Source organism: Salvelinus namaycush, chromosome 9, assembly GCF_016432855.1.
Source record: "Salvelinus namaycush isolate Seneca chromosome 9, SaNama_1.0, whole genome shotgun sequence".
In the NCBI taxonomy this organism is placed as follows: Eukaryota; Metazoa; Chordata; class Actinopteri; order Salmoniformes; family Salmonidae; genus Salvelinus; species Salvelinus namaycush.
In genome coordinates this window covers 4870190-4888350 of record NC_052315.1, presented here as the reverse complement: position 1 = coordinate 4888350, position 18161 = coordinate 4870190, and the positions used below count along the sequence as shown (strand labels likewise).

Below are 18161 nucleotides of genomic sequence, written 5' to 3'. Positions count from 1 at the left end.
GTTATTTCTCTACTGGCATTGATACATTTTGTTCTTTTTTTATATTGACACTTTCTAGTTTTGCTACTATGCAAATATGCAAGTAACCATTTCACTGTACCGTTGGCATTTTCTGTATCCTGCGTATGTGACAAAATAAACGTTGATTTTATTTGATAGTGTTTAACGGAGACGGCAATGTGAAGAACAACTTGACCTGCACCAAAGTCACATTAGGATACAGGCTTATTGTAGGCTACTACTTTTACCACTTTTAGTTTATAAATCTTTACTACAGTACTCACTCTGTTTAGCACATGGCCTCAAATGTGAATCCTTAAAGAGACCGGTGGGGCTAAAGCTTAAGAGGATGTGAACGATGCTGAATGGGTGTAGACAGAGAAGAGCTCTCCTGTAGGTGTACCAAAACATTCCAAAAGTGGGGCTACAACTTTAAATTAGAATTACCTTCCCATTGTTCCTCAAATGCAGTGTATGATGTACCATTTTGTACCTCTGAGTCTTTTTCAAATGTTGCTACATAAGACCGAATTGAGGCGGTCGGTCACATATTCCGACTCGTTTGAGCATGATCTGATTTATTATGGGAGAATCTACTGACCCCTGTGTACTGTATGCACCAGTCTCTGGGCTAAAATAGATTTCATTTACTTTCAACAACTTTAGCTGGGTGTGACTGAACTCGCGTTGCACAATGGAACCAATAGAGTAGTCCCAAAAGTCCAAAACCCCTTTTTGAAAGAGAAAAAGAATACTATTTGAACCCAGGTCTGTCATGCACCAACATAAGTCAAACCCTGACCATAACATAGTTGGCCTATACTAAGATGGCCTATAAAAAGCTGTCTTTATTGAAAATATTGTATATTTACACCAGAACCAAAATCCATGGATGGTGACTAGTACACAATTTCTCCCATCACTTATGCCAGAGGCTGATGCCAAACTGCAAGACCTTCTTGTTGTCTTATAACCTCATTAATATGAGGTGCCCTTACCTTCCAGCTTCATGCCAACAGTGAGGCACTTCTGGAAGCGGCAATAAGGGCAGCGTTTTCTTTGTGTCTTGTCGATGGCACATGTCTGGTTCTCTATGCATGTGTACCGCTTGTTGTTCTGAACCGTGCGCTTGAAGAAGCCCTGCGGAGAAGAATTAACATGTCAACACGTATGACCCCGGCGTTTGTAATTGCCCGATTCACACACACATGCTTGAGCGTGCAAGCTCTGTCACACACACACACACACACACACACACACACACACACACACACACACACACACACACACACACACACACACACACACACACACACACACACACACACACACACACACGCACACACATAAACACTCAGACAATGGGAAGCAATTACAGGCACAAGAAAACACAGTGGTGTGAACACTGGAGGCACAGAATGGAGGCACAAAAAACACAACCAAAATTGTGTTCACACAACACAAAGAGAGTTTTGTGTGTATAAAAAACGGACATATGATCATGTATACACATCGTTTAAACACATGCACACGTGTACGCACACACACACACACACACACACACACACACACACACACACACACACACACACACACACACACACACACACACACACACACACACACACACACACACTTAAACACACAGAACATTTCTTGACACCATCTCCTGTTCATCATCAACGGATGACCAGAAAATTTGGCTTTACAGTTCCAAGTGTTCGTATGTAAACGGTGCTGAATTAATGGAATGAATGCTGAAAATTCTGATATCAATATGAAGAAGCTTAAAACCCTAACAAAACACAAAAACAAATATCGGATACAATACTTTGTTATAAAACATTATAATTCTTGCTTTGAGATTTTCAAAATAACTTACCCTATTGTTAATGCCGAATATTTACTCACATACAAACAATGATTTTTACTATTATATAAATATGTGCTTTGGGTAAACAAACGTCTGTTCTAATTATTAGTTGACAATAGTTATTATATAATTATTATATATATATATATATTATTATATCATTATTATATAATTATTAGTGAACAATATGTTCATGAAGTAACCTGTTGCAATTCCAGCCAGACAATATTACAAGCACTACATCGGTATTTACACTTACATGGTGCTATCTTAATTATAAAACAATATGAGAATAAGAGTACAAATCGAATCCATTATATCCATCATTTATAGTTCTCTTGGTTCTAACTGTACCATTGAATACATGTTCAGAAGTAGCAGGAAGAATCTAACGTGGAAAAGGTATTGGCATATCGGATGCAGTCTAACACAGAGCCTGCCATCTGTTATGTCACCAAAGCCCCATATTCTACCCACCATTGCGACATGTACGCTCTCGTTGGCTGGCCCTCGCTTCATACTCGTCGCCAAACCCACTGTCTCCAGGTCATCTACAAGTCTCTGCTAGGTAAAGCCCCGTCTTATCTCAGCTCACTGGTCACCATAGCAGCACCCACCCGTAGCACACGCTCCAGCAGGTATATCTCACTAATCACCCCCAAAGCCAATTCCTCCTTCGGCCGCCTTTCCTTCCAGTTCTCTGCTGCCAATGACTGGAACGAATTGCAAAAATCACTGAAGCTGGAGAATCATATCTTCCTCACTAACTTTAAGCACCAGCTGTCAGAGCAGCTCACAGATCACTGCACCTGTACATAGCCCATCTGTAAATAGCCCATCCAACTACCTCATCCCCATACTATATTTATTTATTTATCTTGCTCCTTTGCACCCCAGTATCTCTACTTGCACATTCATCTTCTGCACATCAATCACTCCAGTGTTTAATTGGTATATTGTAATTACTTCGCCACCATGGCCTATTTACTGCCTTACCTCCCTTATCTTACCTCATTTGCACACACTGTATATAGACTTTTCTACTGTATTATTGACTGTATGTTTGTTTATTACATCTGTAACTCTGTGTTGCTGTATGTGTCGAACTGCTTTACTTTATCTTGGCCAGGTCGCAGTTGTAAATGAGAACTTGTTCTCAACTAGCCTACCTGGTTAAATAAAGGTGAAATAAAACTTTTAAAAAATCCCGATCCACACGAGTCGGAGAAATGCCTTAAACCTGCCCAAAACAATCAATATTTCACCAAATTCCAAACATTGTTTTTAATGCACAACCTGCAGTGCTTGATCCAGCCTTGTGCCATGAAAATATAACCACACTAGACTAGACACAATGGATATACATTCTACTGACCCACTGGATATACAGTCTACTGACCCACTGGATATACAGTATACTGACCCACTAGATATACAGTCTACTGACCCACTGGATATACAGCCTACTGACCCACTGGATATACAGCCTACTGAACCACTGGATATACAGTCTACTGACCCACTGGATATACAATCTACTGACCCACTGGATATACAGTCTACTGACCCACTGGATATACAGTCTACTGACCCACTGGATATACATTCTACTGACCCACTGGATATACAGTCTACTGACCCACTGGACATACAGTCTACTGACCCACTGGATATACAGTCTACTGACCCACTGGATATACATTCTACTGACCCACTGGATATACATTCTACTGACCCACTGGATATACATTCTACTGACCCACTGGATATACATTCTACTGACCCACTGGATATACATTCTACTGACCCACTGGATATACATTCTACTGACCCACTGGATATACATTCTTCTGACCCACTGGATATACATTCTACTGGCCCACTGGATATACATTCTACTGACCTACTGGATATACAGTCTACTGACCCACTGGAAATACAGTCTACTGACCCACTGGATATACATTCTACTGACCCACTGGGTATACAGTCTACTGACATACTTTGTATACATTCTACTGACCTACTGGATATACAGTCTACTGACCCACTGGATATACATTCTACTGACCTCCTGGATATACATTTTACTGACCCACTGGATATACATTCTACTGACCCACTGGATATACAGTCTACTGACCCACTGGATATACATTCTACTGACCCACTGGATATACATTCTACTGACCCACTGGATATACATTCTACTGACCCACTGAATATACATTCTACTGACCCACTGGATATACATTCTACTGACCCACTGGATATACAGTCTACTGACCCACTGGATATACAGTCTACTGACCCACTGGATATACATTCTACTGACCCACTGGATATACAATCTACTGACCCACTGGATATACATTCTACTGACCCACTGGATATACAGTCTACTGACCCACTGGATATACATTCTACTGACCCACTGGATATACATTCTACTGACCCACTGGATATACAGTCTACTGACCCACTGGATATACATTCTACTGACCCACTGGATATACATTCTACTGACCCACTGGATATACAGTCTACTGACCCACTGGATATACAGTCTACTGACCCACTGGATATACAGTCTACTGACCCACTGGATATACAGTCTACTGACCCACTGGACATACAGTCTACTGACCCACTGGATATACATTCTACTGACCCACTGGATATACATTCTACTGACCCACTGGATATACAGTCTACTGACCCACTGGATATACAGTCTACTGACCCACTGGATATACAGTCTACTGACCCACTGGACATACAGTCTACTGACCCACTGGATATACAGTCTACTGACCCACTGGATATACATTCTACTGACCCACTGGATATACATTCTACTGACCCACTGGATATACAGTCTACTGACCCACTGGATATACATTCTACTGACCCACTGGATATACATTCTACTGACCCACTGGATATACAGTCTACTAACCCACTGGATATACAGTCTACTGACCCACTGGATATACATTCTACTGACCCACTGGATATACAGTCTACTGACCCACTGGATATACAGTCTACTGACCCACTGGATATACATTCTACTAACCCACTGGATATACAGTCTACTGACCTACTGGATATACAGTCTACTGACCCACTGGATATACATTCTACTGAATAAACTGTCTTTCCATTGAATATATAGACCATTTTAAATGTATTGCACTCTTTCAAGTCAGTGATCGTGTATGTGTGTGCATGTGTGTGTTTGTGTGTCTGTGTGTCTGGGTTAAACTGAATGACGAAGTTAACGTTTAGTTTTTTTAAACACAGAGATCTCTAGAGTGAGCCTTTGTAAACATGTCACTGTTAGTCCACACCTGTTGTTTACAAAGTGTGTGACAAACAAAGATTTGGAGCCTCCAAATCGCCACTGAGGAAACCATGACCATTTATGGTTCTGTGGATGTTTTTGTCGGTTTTAACATGCAGGTACAGTGTGGTTTCATGTGGACTTAGAATACAAGTTGGTGTTTTTCTATCTGTGTGTTCAGGTTTAATGTGGACTAACAGTCTGTGTTTGTCTATCTGTGTATCTGTGTGTATGTGTGTTTATGTATGTGCATGCGCATCCTACTTGCCTGTGTGTGTGTGTGTGTGTGTGTGTGTGTGTGTGTGTGTGCGTGCGTGCGTGCGTGCGTGCGTGCGTGCGTGCGTGCGTGCGTGCGTGCGTGCGTGCGTGCGTGCGTGCGTGCGTGCGTGCGTGTGTACAGGTTTAAAGCAGACCAACACTGTATTACATTGTGTGTTTAGACATTGAGTCCTGATACCCCCTTGTCTCAGACCCACGGCAGTGTGCTAGACTGGTGAGAAAGGACAGAAAAGACCCCAATCTTTCTCCTGTCCAAAAAAACACACAGCTTCCATTGAAATAACTACACAGTACACGAAATGACAACTCCAATATGTTCCCGATAAACAGATCCCGTTTAGAACTGTGCTGGTGGAAAATTAGCCATCCTATCGCAAAGACGAGATGATTTCGTTGAAGACACCCATACACATAGGTTACCTTTAAAATGATCCACGGTCAGAATGCTGTCTGAGTATCTGAGTTAAAAAACTGGTGTCTCGGCTAAAACAACAGGATTAATTTACAACTCTATTATCATGCCTCTCTAACAAGACTGAATCTAGTGACATCCTCTGTATGCTGAGTTAAAGAAAAAAACGCTTTCAAAGAATTACACACTCGCTACCATTGCACTCCATTTTAAGAAGACAACACTTCAAATGAAGCAATGTTGCTATTGAAGGTATCCTCAGAGTAAACGTGTTGCATCTTAAGGTCAGAAAATTGATTAAATCTACAGCCTAGGCTATGTGGGCTATACACAAATTGACATTTAGAGATTTTACAAAACCATTTGGTTAACTATATGTAGGCTACTTGGAACTTCTGCAAACAAATGTAGGAGTTTACTATGGCTAATACGCTAGCATAGGCTGTATGTTCCAAGAGAATCACAGAAAGACAATCTGAGGAAAGGTTTGATTTTTTTTTTTTAAGTACAATTAAAATAAGAACAAACCTTGCAGCTTTCACATGTGAGGAGCCCATAATGGTATCCAGAAACCTTGTCTCCACAAACCGGACACATCTCATCCAAGTCTTCATCATACGAGTAGTCCATCATTTTATAGTGGGGGGCTGCAACACATGACACACATGAGAAAACGAAGAAGAAGACTTTGATCTGAAAGACCTTCTTTTCCTATATAGGCCTACTGCAGTCTTTAACGTATACATCTGACTGAATTTACAATGACCTTAGGCTATGGAATATTTTTTGAAAATCCATCAAATCTTTGAGAAAAAAATTAACATTTTGAAGCTTTGATCCAATAGGAAATTTGACTAAACTATTCCTTATTTGGATGAATAGGAAATAACCTTCATTCTCCCGCTTTGCTGCATTCACTCTTGCTCGCCAGTCTCAGACAGGGTAAACATATGAAACTGAGCTTCATAAATATTCATGATATTAAGTCGTGAATTCATCCCGGAAATGGTAAGATATTAGAGTTAAGCATTCGAGGAGTAAATGTTACCGCCCACAGGCAAATGAAGACATAGCCTACAGTGCAACCTTTCGTGCTAACAGGTGAAAGAAAAATATAAAACTGATTCTTAAATTGAACTTAAATTGAATAGCCTTCAGCTACTCTTCCCGTGTCTGCTCTGCTCTGTACATATACGTTTTAATTGACTTTCCATAAGCACCTGCTTAAGTCTAGGCCGACATTTTACGGGCATGAATGCTGATGAAAATAATTGCATTGATAAGCGGATATGTAACAATGCTAGCAAACAGCTGAACTGACATTTACAATGGTAAAAAAATAATTTATTGTTCTTAAAATGCGGCAAACATCAAACAGAATAATCACAATGAATTTCAGAGCAGATAAAATAATGTAACTTTCAAAATGCGTCTTTCTGCCTGTGCGTCTGCTGAACATGTTTTCTCCATTGACCCTCTGATCTCGCAGCGTTTACAAGCCCTATATAATACGTTGAGAAAGTCATTGTAAATAAGAATTTGTTCTTAATTAACTGACTTGCCTAGTTAAATAAAGGTTAAAAAAAATATATTATAATAATAATCTTACAAACATATCCGCCAGCACAAAAAATCCCTTATGAAAATGTCAGGCCTCATATTTTGATGACAGGAGAGCAGAATCCACGGGTTAGTTTACACAGTAGCCTACTCTAGACCGTTCGGTCAGATTTTTGACAAGTTCAGAAAGTGTTTCTGTAACCTAAGGATATCACCTATAACTTAGCTATCGAATCTTATCTCGGGCCTCTGAGAAACGTGCAGCCTCAAAACTATTTTCAGTTTAAAGTTTGATATTTGAAATAAGCTAGGCCCGTGTTTAAATGGATTGGAAAATGGCATTTGCTTTTTGCACGCAGACAGAGAAACTACCCGTGCAAAATATAGATGAAACTTCCATTCATGCCTTGAAGGTTGAGGTGTCAGATATTTGTATCAAAACCATATGAAACTTAATTTTAAAGATAATCGAACTGTGCAATTGGCAACGTGAAGGGGATTTAGAAATATTAATTCGATAGGCTTGCAAAGAACACTTAAATTCTCATCGAAAATAGTTATTTTATTTTCAAACTTTGAACTTTTGGAAATTAAATCAAACAGTAGGCTAGTCCAGCATTATGAGAAGGAACCCCCAAAACTACGGGTTATAGGTTACAATTTGTAAACCTAACAAAAATGATTCCAAGCAAAATGTATTTAGCCCAACTTGGTATTTTTCAATAATTACACATTTATGTCATCAAAACTTTTTTTTGTCGTAGGCCAAATTTCTTACTCGCAAACTGTAGGATATCTGATTTGCACCCTCGTGTTCTGGAGTGTTCTGCACCCTCGTCACCCTTCTAATATAAACGTTTGACTAAAACGTGACGTGAAAGAAAAATATTTTATTACAAATATCACTGACATAATTCTGCATGGTGCTGAAACCGAAGTTTAAAAGACAATGGCCTAGACTTGATGCCAATTTGGGAATTCACATTTTTCAGGTTCCAACAACTGGCACATCAGATCTTGCATATTAAGCAAACCTTAGACATCAGGTGAGTTTTAGGATGGTTTACTCATTAGCCGGGGTAAAATCCCATCAGATGACTGTGGCTAGGCCTGTATGATAGATCAACCGTAGCCTATAATTTCATAATAGCCTATGGCAGGAATGAAACACAATGGATACAACTGAATGATATCTGACTAAGTGAATAGTGTGCTTTTAATTCATTCATAAAGTGCACAATGGAATCATTTACCATGCACTATTTGGAGAAAGTTGGTGAAAGCAACAATGATCTTTCCTATAGAATTTGGGTAGAGCGAATTCGCATATGCCACATATTGACGTCCCAGCGTAGCCTACCTTAATAGTGACATACAATGCATGATCAGCAAATAAGTGAACTATTCCAATTTGACAACTGAATAAGATGCACGACGAGTTTGTCTAGGCTATTTATGTCCTAAACTGTCAGGTCTTTCGCCCGTAATTACGCACAATTTCACAAATGACACCTTTCGCGATGCCAGTGTTAACGCACAACGGCCACGCGGTCTACAAATATTGCCTAATAATGCGGCATCTAAATCGGTCTACAATTCTTACCTTGCATATTTCTTGGCATGTGCCCCTGTTCTCCATGCGATCGAACGAGTCCTAGAGATTCCGTGTCGCCTTTGGGCAGCATGACAGCTCCGCTGGGCTGAGCGGGAGACTCAGCTCCGTCCGGCTGACCACCTGGACGGGAGAAGAACACCACAGGTTCTCACACTCACTCACACACACACACAGACACACCGGAGAAAAGTGGCTTCCCAAATCCTGCGCGCTCACTGTATGGCCAAAATGCAGCGGGCTCTGCTTAAACTGACAGCGAATGTCTAGGCTACATACCCGATGGGTAGCCTGCAACAGCGAGAACAATGTAAATTCATTCTGAAATTGCTCTTAGGTAAATTGAAATATGGAGCAATGCCGTTGACCCTAGTATACGAGCATTGTTTTACCGCGAAGTTAAGGGGTGGAGCGCAATGATTTCGAGTTCTCTCTCTCTCTTTCTCTCTCTCTATAGCTCTCTCTCTCTGTGATTAAAATAACAAATCTACCCGGACAACGGGGATTGAACCGGGTTAAAAATATGATGACACCTCTTTAGAGGTCTCGGCAGCTGACTGCTCTCCCGGTTGCCCTTTCCACGTCTTTGACACGGGTCTTGAAAGTGGAGTTAGCGAACTGTCAGGAACTTTCGGGCTGTTTTGAAAAGACTTTAACGCCGGCCGCTCCTTCACGTAAAGTCGGATTCGGTCTATCTGTGATGGAATGGGATGTGAAGTTCAAACCTCTCGTTGTTGCTTTGTTTACTCCACTGACACCGCTTCCGCCAATCAGGGGCTCATGGTGGTATGACATCACACCCTTAGCTCCAATCGCGTGCGGAGAAGGGCAACATAATTTCTAACGCGTTTATCCACACTGTCCAAATCACAACTGTTTTTACTGCTATTGATGGACTTAAAAATCGGCTGAAAAACAGGGGACAAAATCGAAGTGATGCAACTGAAACAATCTTTGACACAGAGGAGCGGAAGACAAATAGGTCTACACACGGAGGCATGTCGTTATGCCAACAGGTCCAGTAATGAGTTATAAGCATATTATATAGTCTAACAGTTTTAATTAAGCTTTTCATGAGTAGGTAGCTGATAAATTAGTGGGGGGAAAAACTATGCGCAAATACGTGCCATTTTACTGAGACGAAATAAAATAGTCGTTTTAGGCTACTGGATGAATGAATCCTAAGCAATTGCGACAAAACTGCAAATTAGGGAAAAACCTTTTCAAAGCTGTAGTCTAATATGCCAGGCCCGTTTTTTAAAATACCACATTTACTCAATTACCTCTATAAATGATCTAATTTCTCTCCTTAATATGTACAGAATTCTATAAGGACATGACGGATCAAATCACGTAACATAATTGACGTGAGCATTGAATTAAAACGACAAAACGAAAATCAGGATTTGTTTGTGTGTTAAAACACACACACACACACACACACACACACACACACACACACACACACACACACACACACACACACACAACACACACACACACACACACACACACACACACACACACACACACACACACACACACAGCGGAACACAACATAATTCTCTCTTGTCATCACCTGAGCCCTATTGAGAGCTGTCAATCAACGGGTGGAGAGGATGGTGAAAAGTGACGCACAGCGGCCTTTTCAAGCAAAACGTTAGGCTACATATCCAAGGTCAACTCGAGACATACATTAGAGTGGCCCTATAAGGCACGCGCGCACACTCACATGCATTTACGCACTTGCGAGGGCAAACTCTCCCACACACACGCACACGCACCCCGCAGGTCTAACTGATTTCATCTATCCATTATATCAAATATATATATATATATATATATATATATATATATATATATATATATATATATATATATAACCAAAACTACACTTAAATAATTATTTCGAAATGATCAAACACTCAATGCTAATAATTGTTGCAATTATGATGTGTTTTATCTTTGTAAATAACATGCATTTCGTTGCTTTTCTCGTGCATGTTCATGCTCTGATAGGCTAATCTTTATCATTTCCGATCATAAAGGCAACTCGGAAATTATTTCGAGTGAGTTAACATTTAAACTGTAACCTACACTCACACACATAGGTCTACAAACACGTCCAAAATGTCTGAGAAATTGACTGTAAAATGTTTGGCAATACATTCCGTTCAGATTGCCGGAATACTTTTGACTGTTACTGATGTCAACGTTTCGATTGGAATCCATAAATCATTTACTTTAAACTGAACACAAGTATTTCGCTACACTCGCATTAACACATGCTAACCACGTGTATGTGACCAATAACCTTTGTTTTGATTTAACTTTGAATACTAAGCGCTATTGAAAAGATACCCCCCCCCCCCATCTTCGCTGATATTGTTCATAAAACAAATGCACGCTGAAGCTGTATCAATGATGAGGCCTCAAACCTGTAACGCATGACACCACGCGTTGAAGTGACCTCATTTGCAACATATTTTAAATTTATTTCCGGATATTGTCATTCCTTAAATTTGACCTAATGACTAATTTATGCATGTAAAAACATTGTGTGTTTTTGTATAAAAAAAATACAAAACAGGAAATTGTGTAGAAGCACCCTAGCAATACATCCAATGCATAGGCAACAACATATGTTAACAACCTAAACCAAGGATTGGCAACTTTGATGGGGGTGGGGGCCACAAAAATCTGAACTCATCATGAGGGGGCCACAGGGGCTCACAGGTCTGTGTAACCACATCCATACCCTCACATGAAGTCAGAGACAGCCCTAGCCTTTTTTGGGGGGCCCTAAGTGAAATTTTGTTGCCAGCAGAAACATTTTAGCGCCCCCCCCCCCCCCCCCTTCTACACATTTTGCCATGGGGCGTAGTGAAAAATAAATGTGCAGTTTTACAGCTAATTTCCTGTAATTCTACTCATTTTACCATAGGGTGGAGAGAAATGTTTGCATATGATATCTGAGTGAGAGTGACTAGCAAAATCAATGGGGGGCCCCGGTCGGTAATTTGACCAAGTTCAGATAGCTGGCTAGACTAATTTACCAATCACTTTGTTTTAGCTGACATGGACTAATTGAGTGACTGTCAGTGACTGACATCACAAGAGGAACATTCCATATTGTGTATTCTACTATTCTAACTCTCAACAAACAAAAATAATAAATCATTGTTTGTGTGTAGTTTTCAGAAATTGATCCGCGGGCCTCCATCCTTGGTCTAAACTAATCTTCAAGCATAACATTGCATAACATGAAAAATGCCATTGCTGTTACTCAACAATGCAAGTCAAAATGGACAATTCAAAAAGGTTAGAGAAAACTGCAAGTCAAACCTTGTATTTATGGGAACATGACTGAGTGGAGGAGTCTAATAGAGAAATTATGAACACTCTTAGAATTAGTGGTGACTTTAGGAACCCGGAACTTCCTGGAGGAACCCTGGACTGGAGGCGTGGCTTAGAAGGGTTCCTCCAGGAACCCTTTGTTATGTTGAAACATTGAAGGTTCCTTCAAAGAACCCTTACAACTAATCAAAGGTGCAAATATGAACCAATGACGAGCAAAAGTTCCGGGTTCCTAAAGTGGCTTTCATCCATCTTTTTGGGGGCCACCCGTTTGATTAAATGTCCTTCCTGTTCATATCTTCTGTTGTATTGTCATCACATGTTAAAGTTGAACATTGACAGCTGTATGATTTCCTCAAGAGTTAATGCAAATCCCAAAGTTGAAATAGTTACCACTTTATTACTATGTAATGAGCAACGTTAGTATTATTCATATTAAGTTACAATGTGTAATATGTATAAATATTTAAATTGGAAGTGTACAAACTGAACACGATGACCAGGAATGACATTTACTCTCACAGGTGACCAAAAATCTGAAAGCCACACCTCAAATCTTCTGATTGGCTGTCACCTCTACAATATCTTAGTAAAAATGTTCAAAATTAAACCCTTTCTCATCGCATAAACTTTCTGGTTTGACCCTTTACACAGTGGTTCCTCGAAGATCCTTTACACAGTGGTTCCTCGAAGATCCTTTACACAGTGGTTCCTCGAAGATCCTTTACACAGGGGTTCCTCGAAGAACCATTTTGAACTGAAAATGTTCTACCTGTGTGGTAATTTTTAGAACCCCAAAAGGTTCTTCCTGGCACCTTTACCTCTGAGAGTGTAGGCTATAGAGGGGCCTCTTGAATCCTGGCTGGCACACTGCACCAGACACCTAGCATGAAGCCATGTTACAACACATCAGTCACTACTCACCTGCACCAGTCAAGTCCTCTGTGGAGCCACACGGATCACTTTCACTGTCAGGGCTGGAGGAAGACATGCCAATCCACAGCTCTGGTTTGATCTATCTTCTACGACACCGACCCAACACTCTTAACCTATTCCATTCTGTGGCTGAGACTTTAGGAGTTAAAAATAAAATAAAAAGTTACTGTCCGCTTGCTCTGAAGTCGAGTGAACTCTGCCTGGTGAAATATCCCATCCCCTTCCCTCCCTCCGTTTGCCCTCTCTCTCTCTTTATCTCTCCATCCCTCCCCACTTTCACCCCCACACGCACGCACACACACGCACGCACGCGCGCGCGCACGCACGCACACACACACACACACACACACACACACACACACACACACACACACACACACACACACACACACACACACACACACACACACACACACACACACACACACTCACACACACACACACACACACACACACACACACACACACACACACACACACACACACACACACACACACACACACAAGCAATAATCAACAGTATTCAAAAATGCTGGACCGGGATTGGTCCTGTGGTGGTCATGTGGTTGATAAGATCCAGTAACAAATTTAAACAGAGACAGATAAGGGTTAGCTCTTTGATGGAATGATTAACCTGTAGCAGAGAGAACGAGGGAGAGACAGAGAGACAGATAAGGGTTAGCTCTGCGATGGAATGATTAACCTGTAGCAGAGAGAACGAGGGAGAGAGAGGAGAGACAGAGAGACAGAGAGACAGATAAAGGTTAGCTCTGTGATGGAATGATTAACCTGTAGCAGAGAGAACGAGGGAGAGACAGGGAGGGAGAGGAGAGAGAGAGGAGAGACAGAGAGACAGAGAGACAGATAAAGGTTAGCTCTGTGATGGAATGATTAACCTGTAGCAGAGAGAACGAGGGAGAGACAGGAAGAGACAGAGAGACAGATAAGGGTTAGCTCTGTGATGGAATGATTAACCTGTAGCAGAGAGAACGAGGGAGAGAGGGAGAGAGAGGAGAGACAGAGAGAGACAGAGAGAGGGGTGGGGCAGAGAGAGAGGGGGTAGAGAGCGAGACAGAGAGAGCGAGGAGAGGGGTGGGGAAGGGGAAGAGAGAGGGAGAGAGAGAGAGAGAGAGAGAGAGAGAGAGAGAGAGAGAGAGAGAGAGAGAGAGAGAGAGAGAGAGAGAGAGGAGAGAGCAGGGCAGGGAGAGAAAGAGAGATGGGGGGAGGGACTTCACTTGCTTTGGCAACTTTAACATATGTTTCCCATGCAAATAGAACCCTTAAATTGAATTGAAATTTAATTGAGAGAGAGAGAGAAAGAGAGAGAGAGCTGCACTTCCTAACCTCCTGCCAAACGTATAACCATATTAAAGACACATATTTCCCTCATATTACACAGACCCACAAAGAATTTGAAAACAAACCCAATTTCGATAAACTCCCATATCTATTGGGTGAAATACCACAGTGTGCCATCACAGCGGCAAGATTTGTGACCTGTTGCCACAAGAAAAGGGCAACCAATGAAGAACAAACACCATTGCAAATACAACCCATATTTATTTATCTTTCCTTTTGTACTTGAACTATTTGCACATAATATGACATTTGAAATGTCTTTATCCTTTTGGAACTTTTGTGAGTGTAATGTTAACTGTTCATTTTTTAATAGTTTATTTCACTTTTGTTTATTATTTATTACTTGCTTTGGCAATGTAAACATATGTTTCCTATGCCAATAAAGCCCCTTAAATTGAAATTGAATTGAGAGGGAGAGGGGGAGAGAGGGAGAAAGAGACAGGGAGAGAGCTAGGGAGAGAGAGAGAGGGAGGGAGAGAGAAAGGTGGAGGGAGAGAGAAGAGAGCGAGAGGGACAGAGAGGAGAGGGGTGGGGAGGTAGAGAGACATAGGGAGAGAGAGAGAGAGAGAGAGAGAGAGAGGGAGAGAGAGAGAAAGAATGAAGGAGAACGAAAGGTGGAGAGAGAAACAGATAGATGGGGAGAGAGAGAGAGAAGGAGGGAGGGAGAAAGGTAGTGAGAGAGAAAGAGACAGATAGAGGTGGAGAGAGAGAGAGGTCGAGAGATACAGACGGGTAGGGGGAGAGAGAGGTAGAGAGAGAGTGAGAGAGAGACAGAGGGAGAGAGAGAGACAGATGGGGAGAGAGAGGGAGAGACAGACAGAGATGGGGAGAGATAGAGAGAGAGAGAGGTAGAGAGGGGAGGGAGACAGACAGATGGGGAGAGAGAGAGAGTTACTGTGCAAGCCATTGACATTGTGTAGACAGGGAGAGGAGGTAAAACAGAGATGGTGTGTAGACAGGGAGAGGAGGTAAAACAGAGCTGGTGTGTAGACAGGGAGAGGAGGTAAAACAGAGCTGGTGTGTAGACAGGGAGAGGAGGTAAAACAGAGATGGTGTGTAGACAGGGAGAGGAGGTAAAACAGAGATGGTGTGTAGACAGGGAGAGGAGGTAAAACAGAGCTGGTGTGTAGACAGGGAGAGGAGGTAAAACAGAGCTGGTGTGTAGACAGGGAGAGGAGGTAAACAGAGATGGTGTGTAGACAGGGAGAGGAGGTAAAACAGAGCTGGTGTGTAGACAGGGAGAGGAGGTAAAACAGAGCTGGTGTGTAGACAGGGAGAGGAGGTAAAACAGAGCTGGTGTGTAGACAGGGAGAGGAGGTAAAACAGAGATGGTGTGTAGACAGGGAGAGGAGGTAAAACAGAGCTGGTGTGTAGACAGGGAGAGGAGGTAAAACAGAGCTGGTGTGTAGACAGGGAGAGGAGGTAAAACAGAGATGGTGTGTAGACAGGGAGAGGAGGTAAAACAGAGCTGGTGTGTAGACAGGGAGAGGAGGTAAAACAGAGCTGGTGTGTAGACAGGGAGAGGAGGTAAAACAGAGATGGTGTGTAGACAGGGAGAGGAGGTAAAACAGAGCTGGTGTGTAGACAGGGAGAGGAGGTAAAACAGAGCTGGTGTGTAGACAGGAAGAGGAGGTAAAACAGAGCTGGTGTGTAGACAGGGAGAGGAGGTAAAACAGAGATGGTGTGTAGACAGGGAGAGGAGGTAAAACAGAGCTGGTGTGTAGACAGGGAGAGGAGGTAAAACAGAGATGGTGTGTAGACAGGGAGAGGAGGTAAAACAGAGATGGTGTGTAGACAGGGCGACGAGGTAAAAGAGAGATCAAAAGAAAATGCCAGCTTGGCGATTCTACAACCTCAAACTTTTAACTAAATCCCCTCCACGTTAAAGTTTAACATTTGTATACAGGTGATTGGCTTTACTGTCTTTTTGACACTAAATTAAGTGTAAAGTACTTAAGTAAAATTACTTTACTATTTATATTTTTGACTTCTTTTACTTTTACTTCACTACATTTCTAAAGAAAAGAATGTACTTTTTACTCCAAAAACATTTTGAATGCTCAGCAGGGCAGGATAAAATTTTTAAAAAAATGTAGTTTTATTTAACCTTCATTTCACTAGGCAAGTCAGTTAAGAACAAATTCTTATTTACAATGACGGCCTACCCCGGCCAAACCTGGACGACGCTGGGCCAATTTTGTGCCGCCCTATGGGACTCCCAATCACAGCCGGATGTGATACAGCCTGGATGGTCCAATTCACAAACTTATCAAGAGAACAGCCCTGGTCATCCCTACTGCCTCTGACTCACTAAACACAGATGGTTTGTTCGTAAATTATGTCTGAGTGTTGGAGTGTGCCCCCTGGCTAAATATATAAAAAAAACAAGAAAATGGTGCCATCTGATTTTCTTAATATAAATAAAATAATCTGCTCACATTGGTCACATACACATATTTAGCAGATGTTATTGGTCACATACACATAGTTAGCAGATGTTATTGGTCACATACACATATTTAGCAGATGTTATTGGTCACATACACATAGTTAGCAGATGTTATTGGTCACATACACATAGTTAGCAGATGTTATTGGTCACATACACATAGTTAGCAGATGTTATTGCGGGTGTAGCGAAATGCTTGTGTTCCTAGCTCCAACAGTGCAGTAGTATCTAACAATTTACAACAATACACATATCTTAAAGTAAAATAATGGAATTAAGAAATATATTTAATATTACACTGAGCAATGTCGGAGTGGCATTGACTAAAATACAGTAGAATAGAATACAGTATATACACACATGAGATGAGTAAAGCAATATGTAAACATTATTAAAGTGACTAGTGATCCATTATTATAGTGACCAGTGATTCCATGTCTATGTATATAGGGCAGCAGCCTCTGAGGTGCTGGGTTGAGTAGCCAGGTGGTAGCCGGCTAGTGTTGGAATATAAGAAATTTGATATGATTTATACATTTACTTTGATACTTAAGTATATAAAAAACCAAATAGTTTCAGTTTTTTGAAATGCAACCAATTCTTACAAATTCCCATTTTGAGTATGATCCATAAATCATAATGTCATAAAATAAACACATTTTGGAGATGGGCTTTACAAAAAAGTAACTTTAGTTTTCACAACATTCCATGTAGTTTCTCATGACAGACTGTTAAACCACGGGACAATGGATCAGTCCACTGAAGTATTTTGGGCCGGTGTCTGTGAAATGGGACCGCAGCCCGTTAGCCAATAATGATCATTCACCACAACAATCATCATAACATTTCTTAACATTATTTAACAAAGAATTAGACCCATGCGGCCAGCCCACTGGCCTAAAAAGGGACTGGGACCGGCCCACTGGCCTAAAAAGGGACTGGGACCGGCCCACTGGCCTAAAAAGGGACTGGGACCGG

The 18161-nt window shown here is 41.4% G+C and overlaps 1 protein-coding gene across 1 annotated transcript; it reads right to left on the bottom strand.

The window, feature by feature from the left end:
- Positions 1-343: 343 nt before the first annotated feature.
- On the bottom strand, positions 344-13594 carry LOC120053603 (nuclear receptor subfamily 5 group A member 2-like). The gene is made up of 4 exons (XM_039000744.1): positions 13364-13594; positions 9074-9205; positions 6439-6557; positions 344-1140 (listed from the first exon to the last, which is right to left on the bottom strand). Exons 1-4 carry the CDS (start codon positions 13428-13430, stop codon positions 979-981), a joined length of 480 nt encoding a protein of 159 aa, XP_038856672.1. The 5' UTR covers positions 13431-13594; the 3' UTR covers positions 344-978.
- Positions 13595-18161: the final 4567 nt, after the last annotated feature.

Bases quoted from the DNA above. Each gene is read 5' to 3' on its own strand.
- LOC120053603 (XM_039000744.1), bottom strand. From the start codon at position 13,430: ATGTCTTCCTCCAGCCCTGACAGTGAAAGTGATCCGTGTGGCTCCACA. The intron at 9,206-13,363 runs GTGAGTAGTGAC...TCTCCCGTCCAG, and splicing joins AGAGGACTTGACTGGTGCAG to GTGGTCAGCCGGACGGAGCT. The intron at 1,141-6,438 runs GTTTGTTCTTAT...TCTTCTCCGCAG, and splicing joins TCACATGTGAAAGCTGCAAG to GGCTTCTTCAAGCGCACGGT.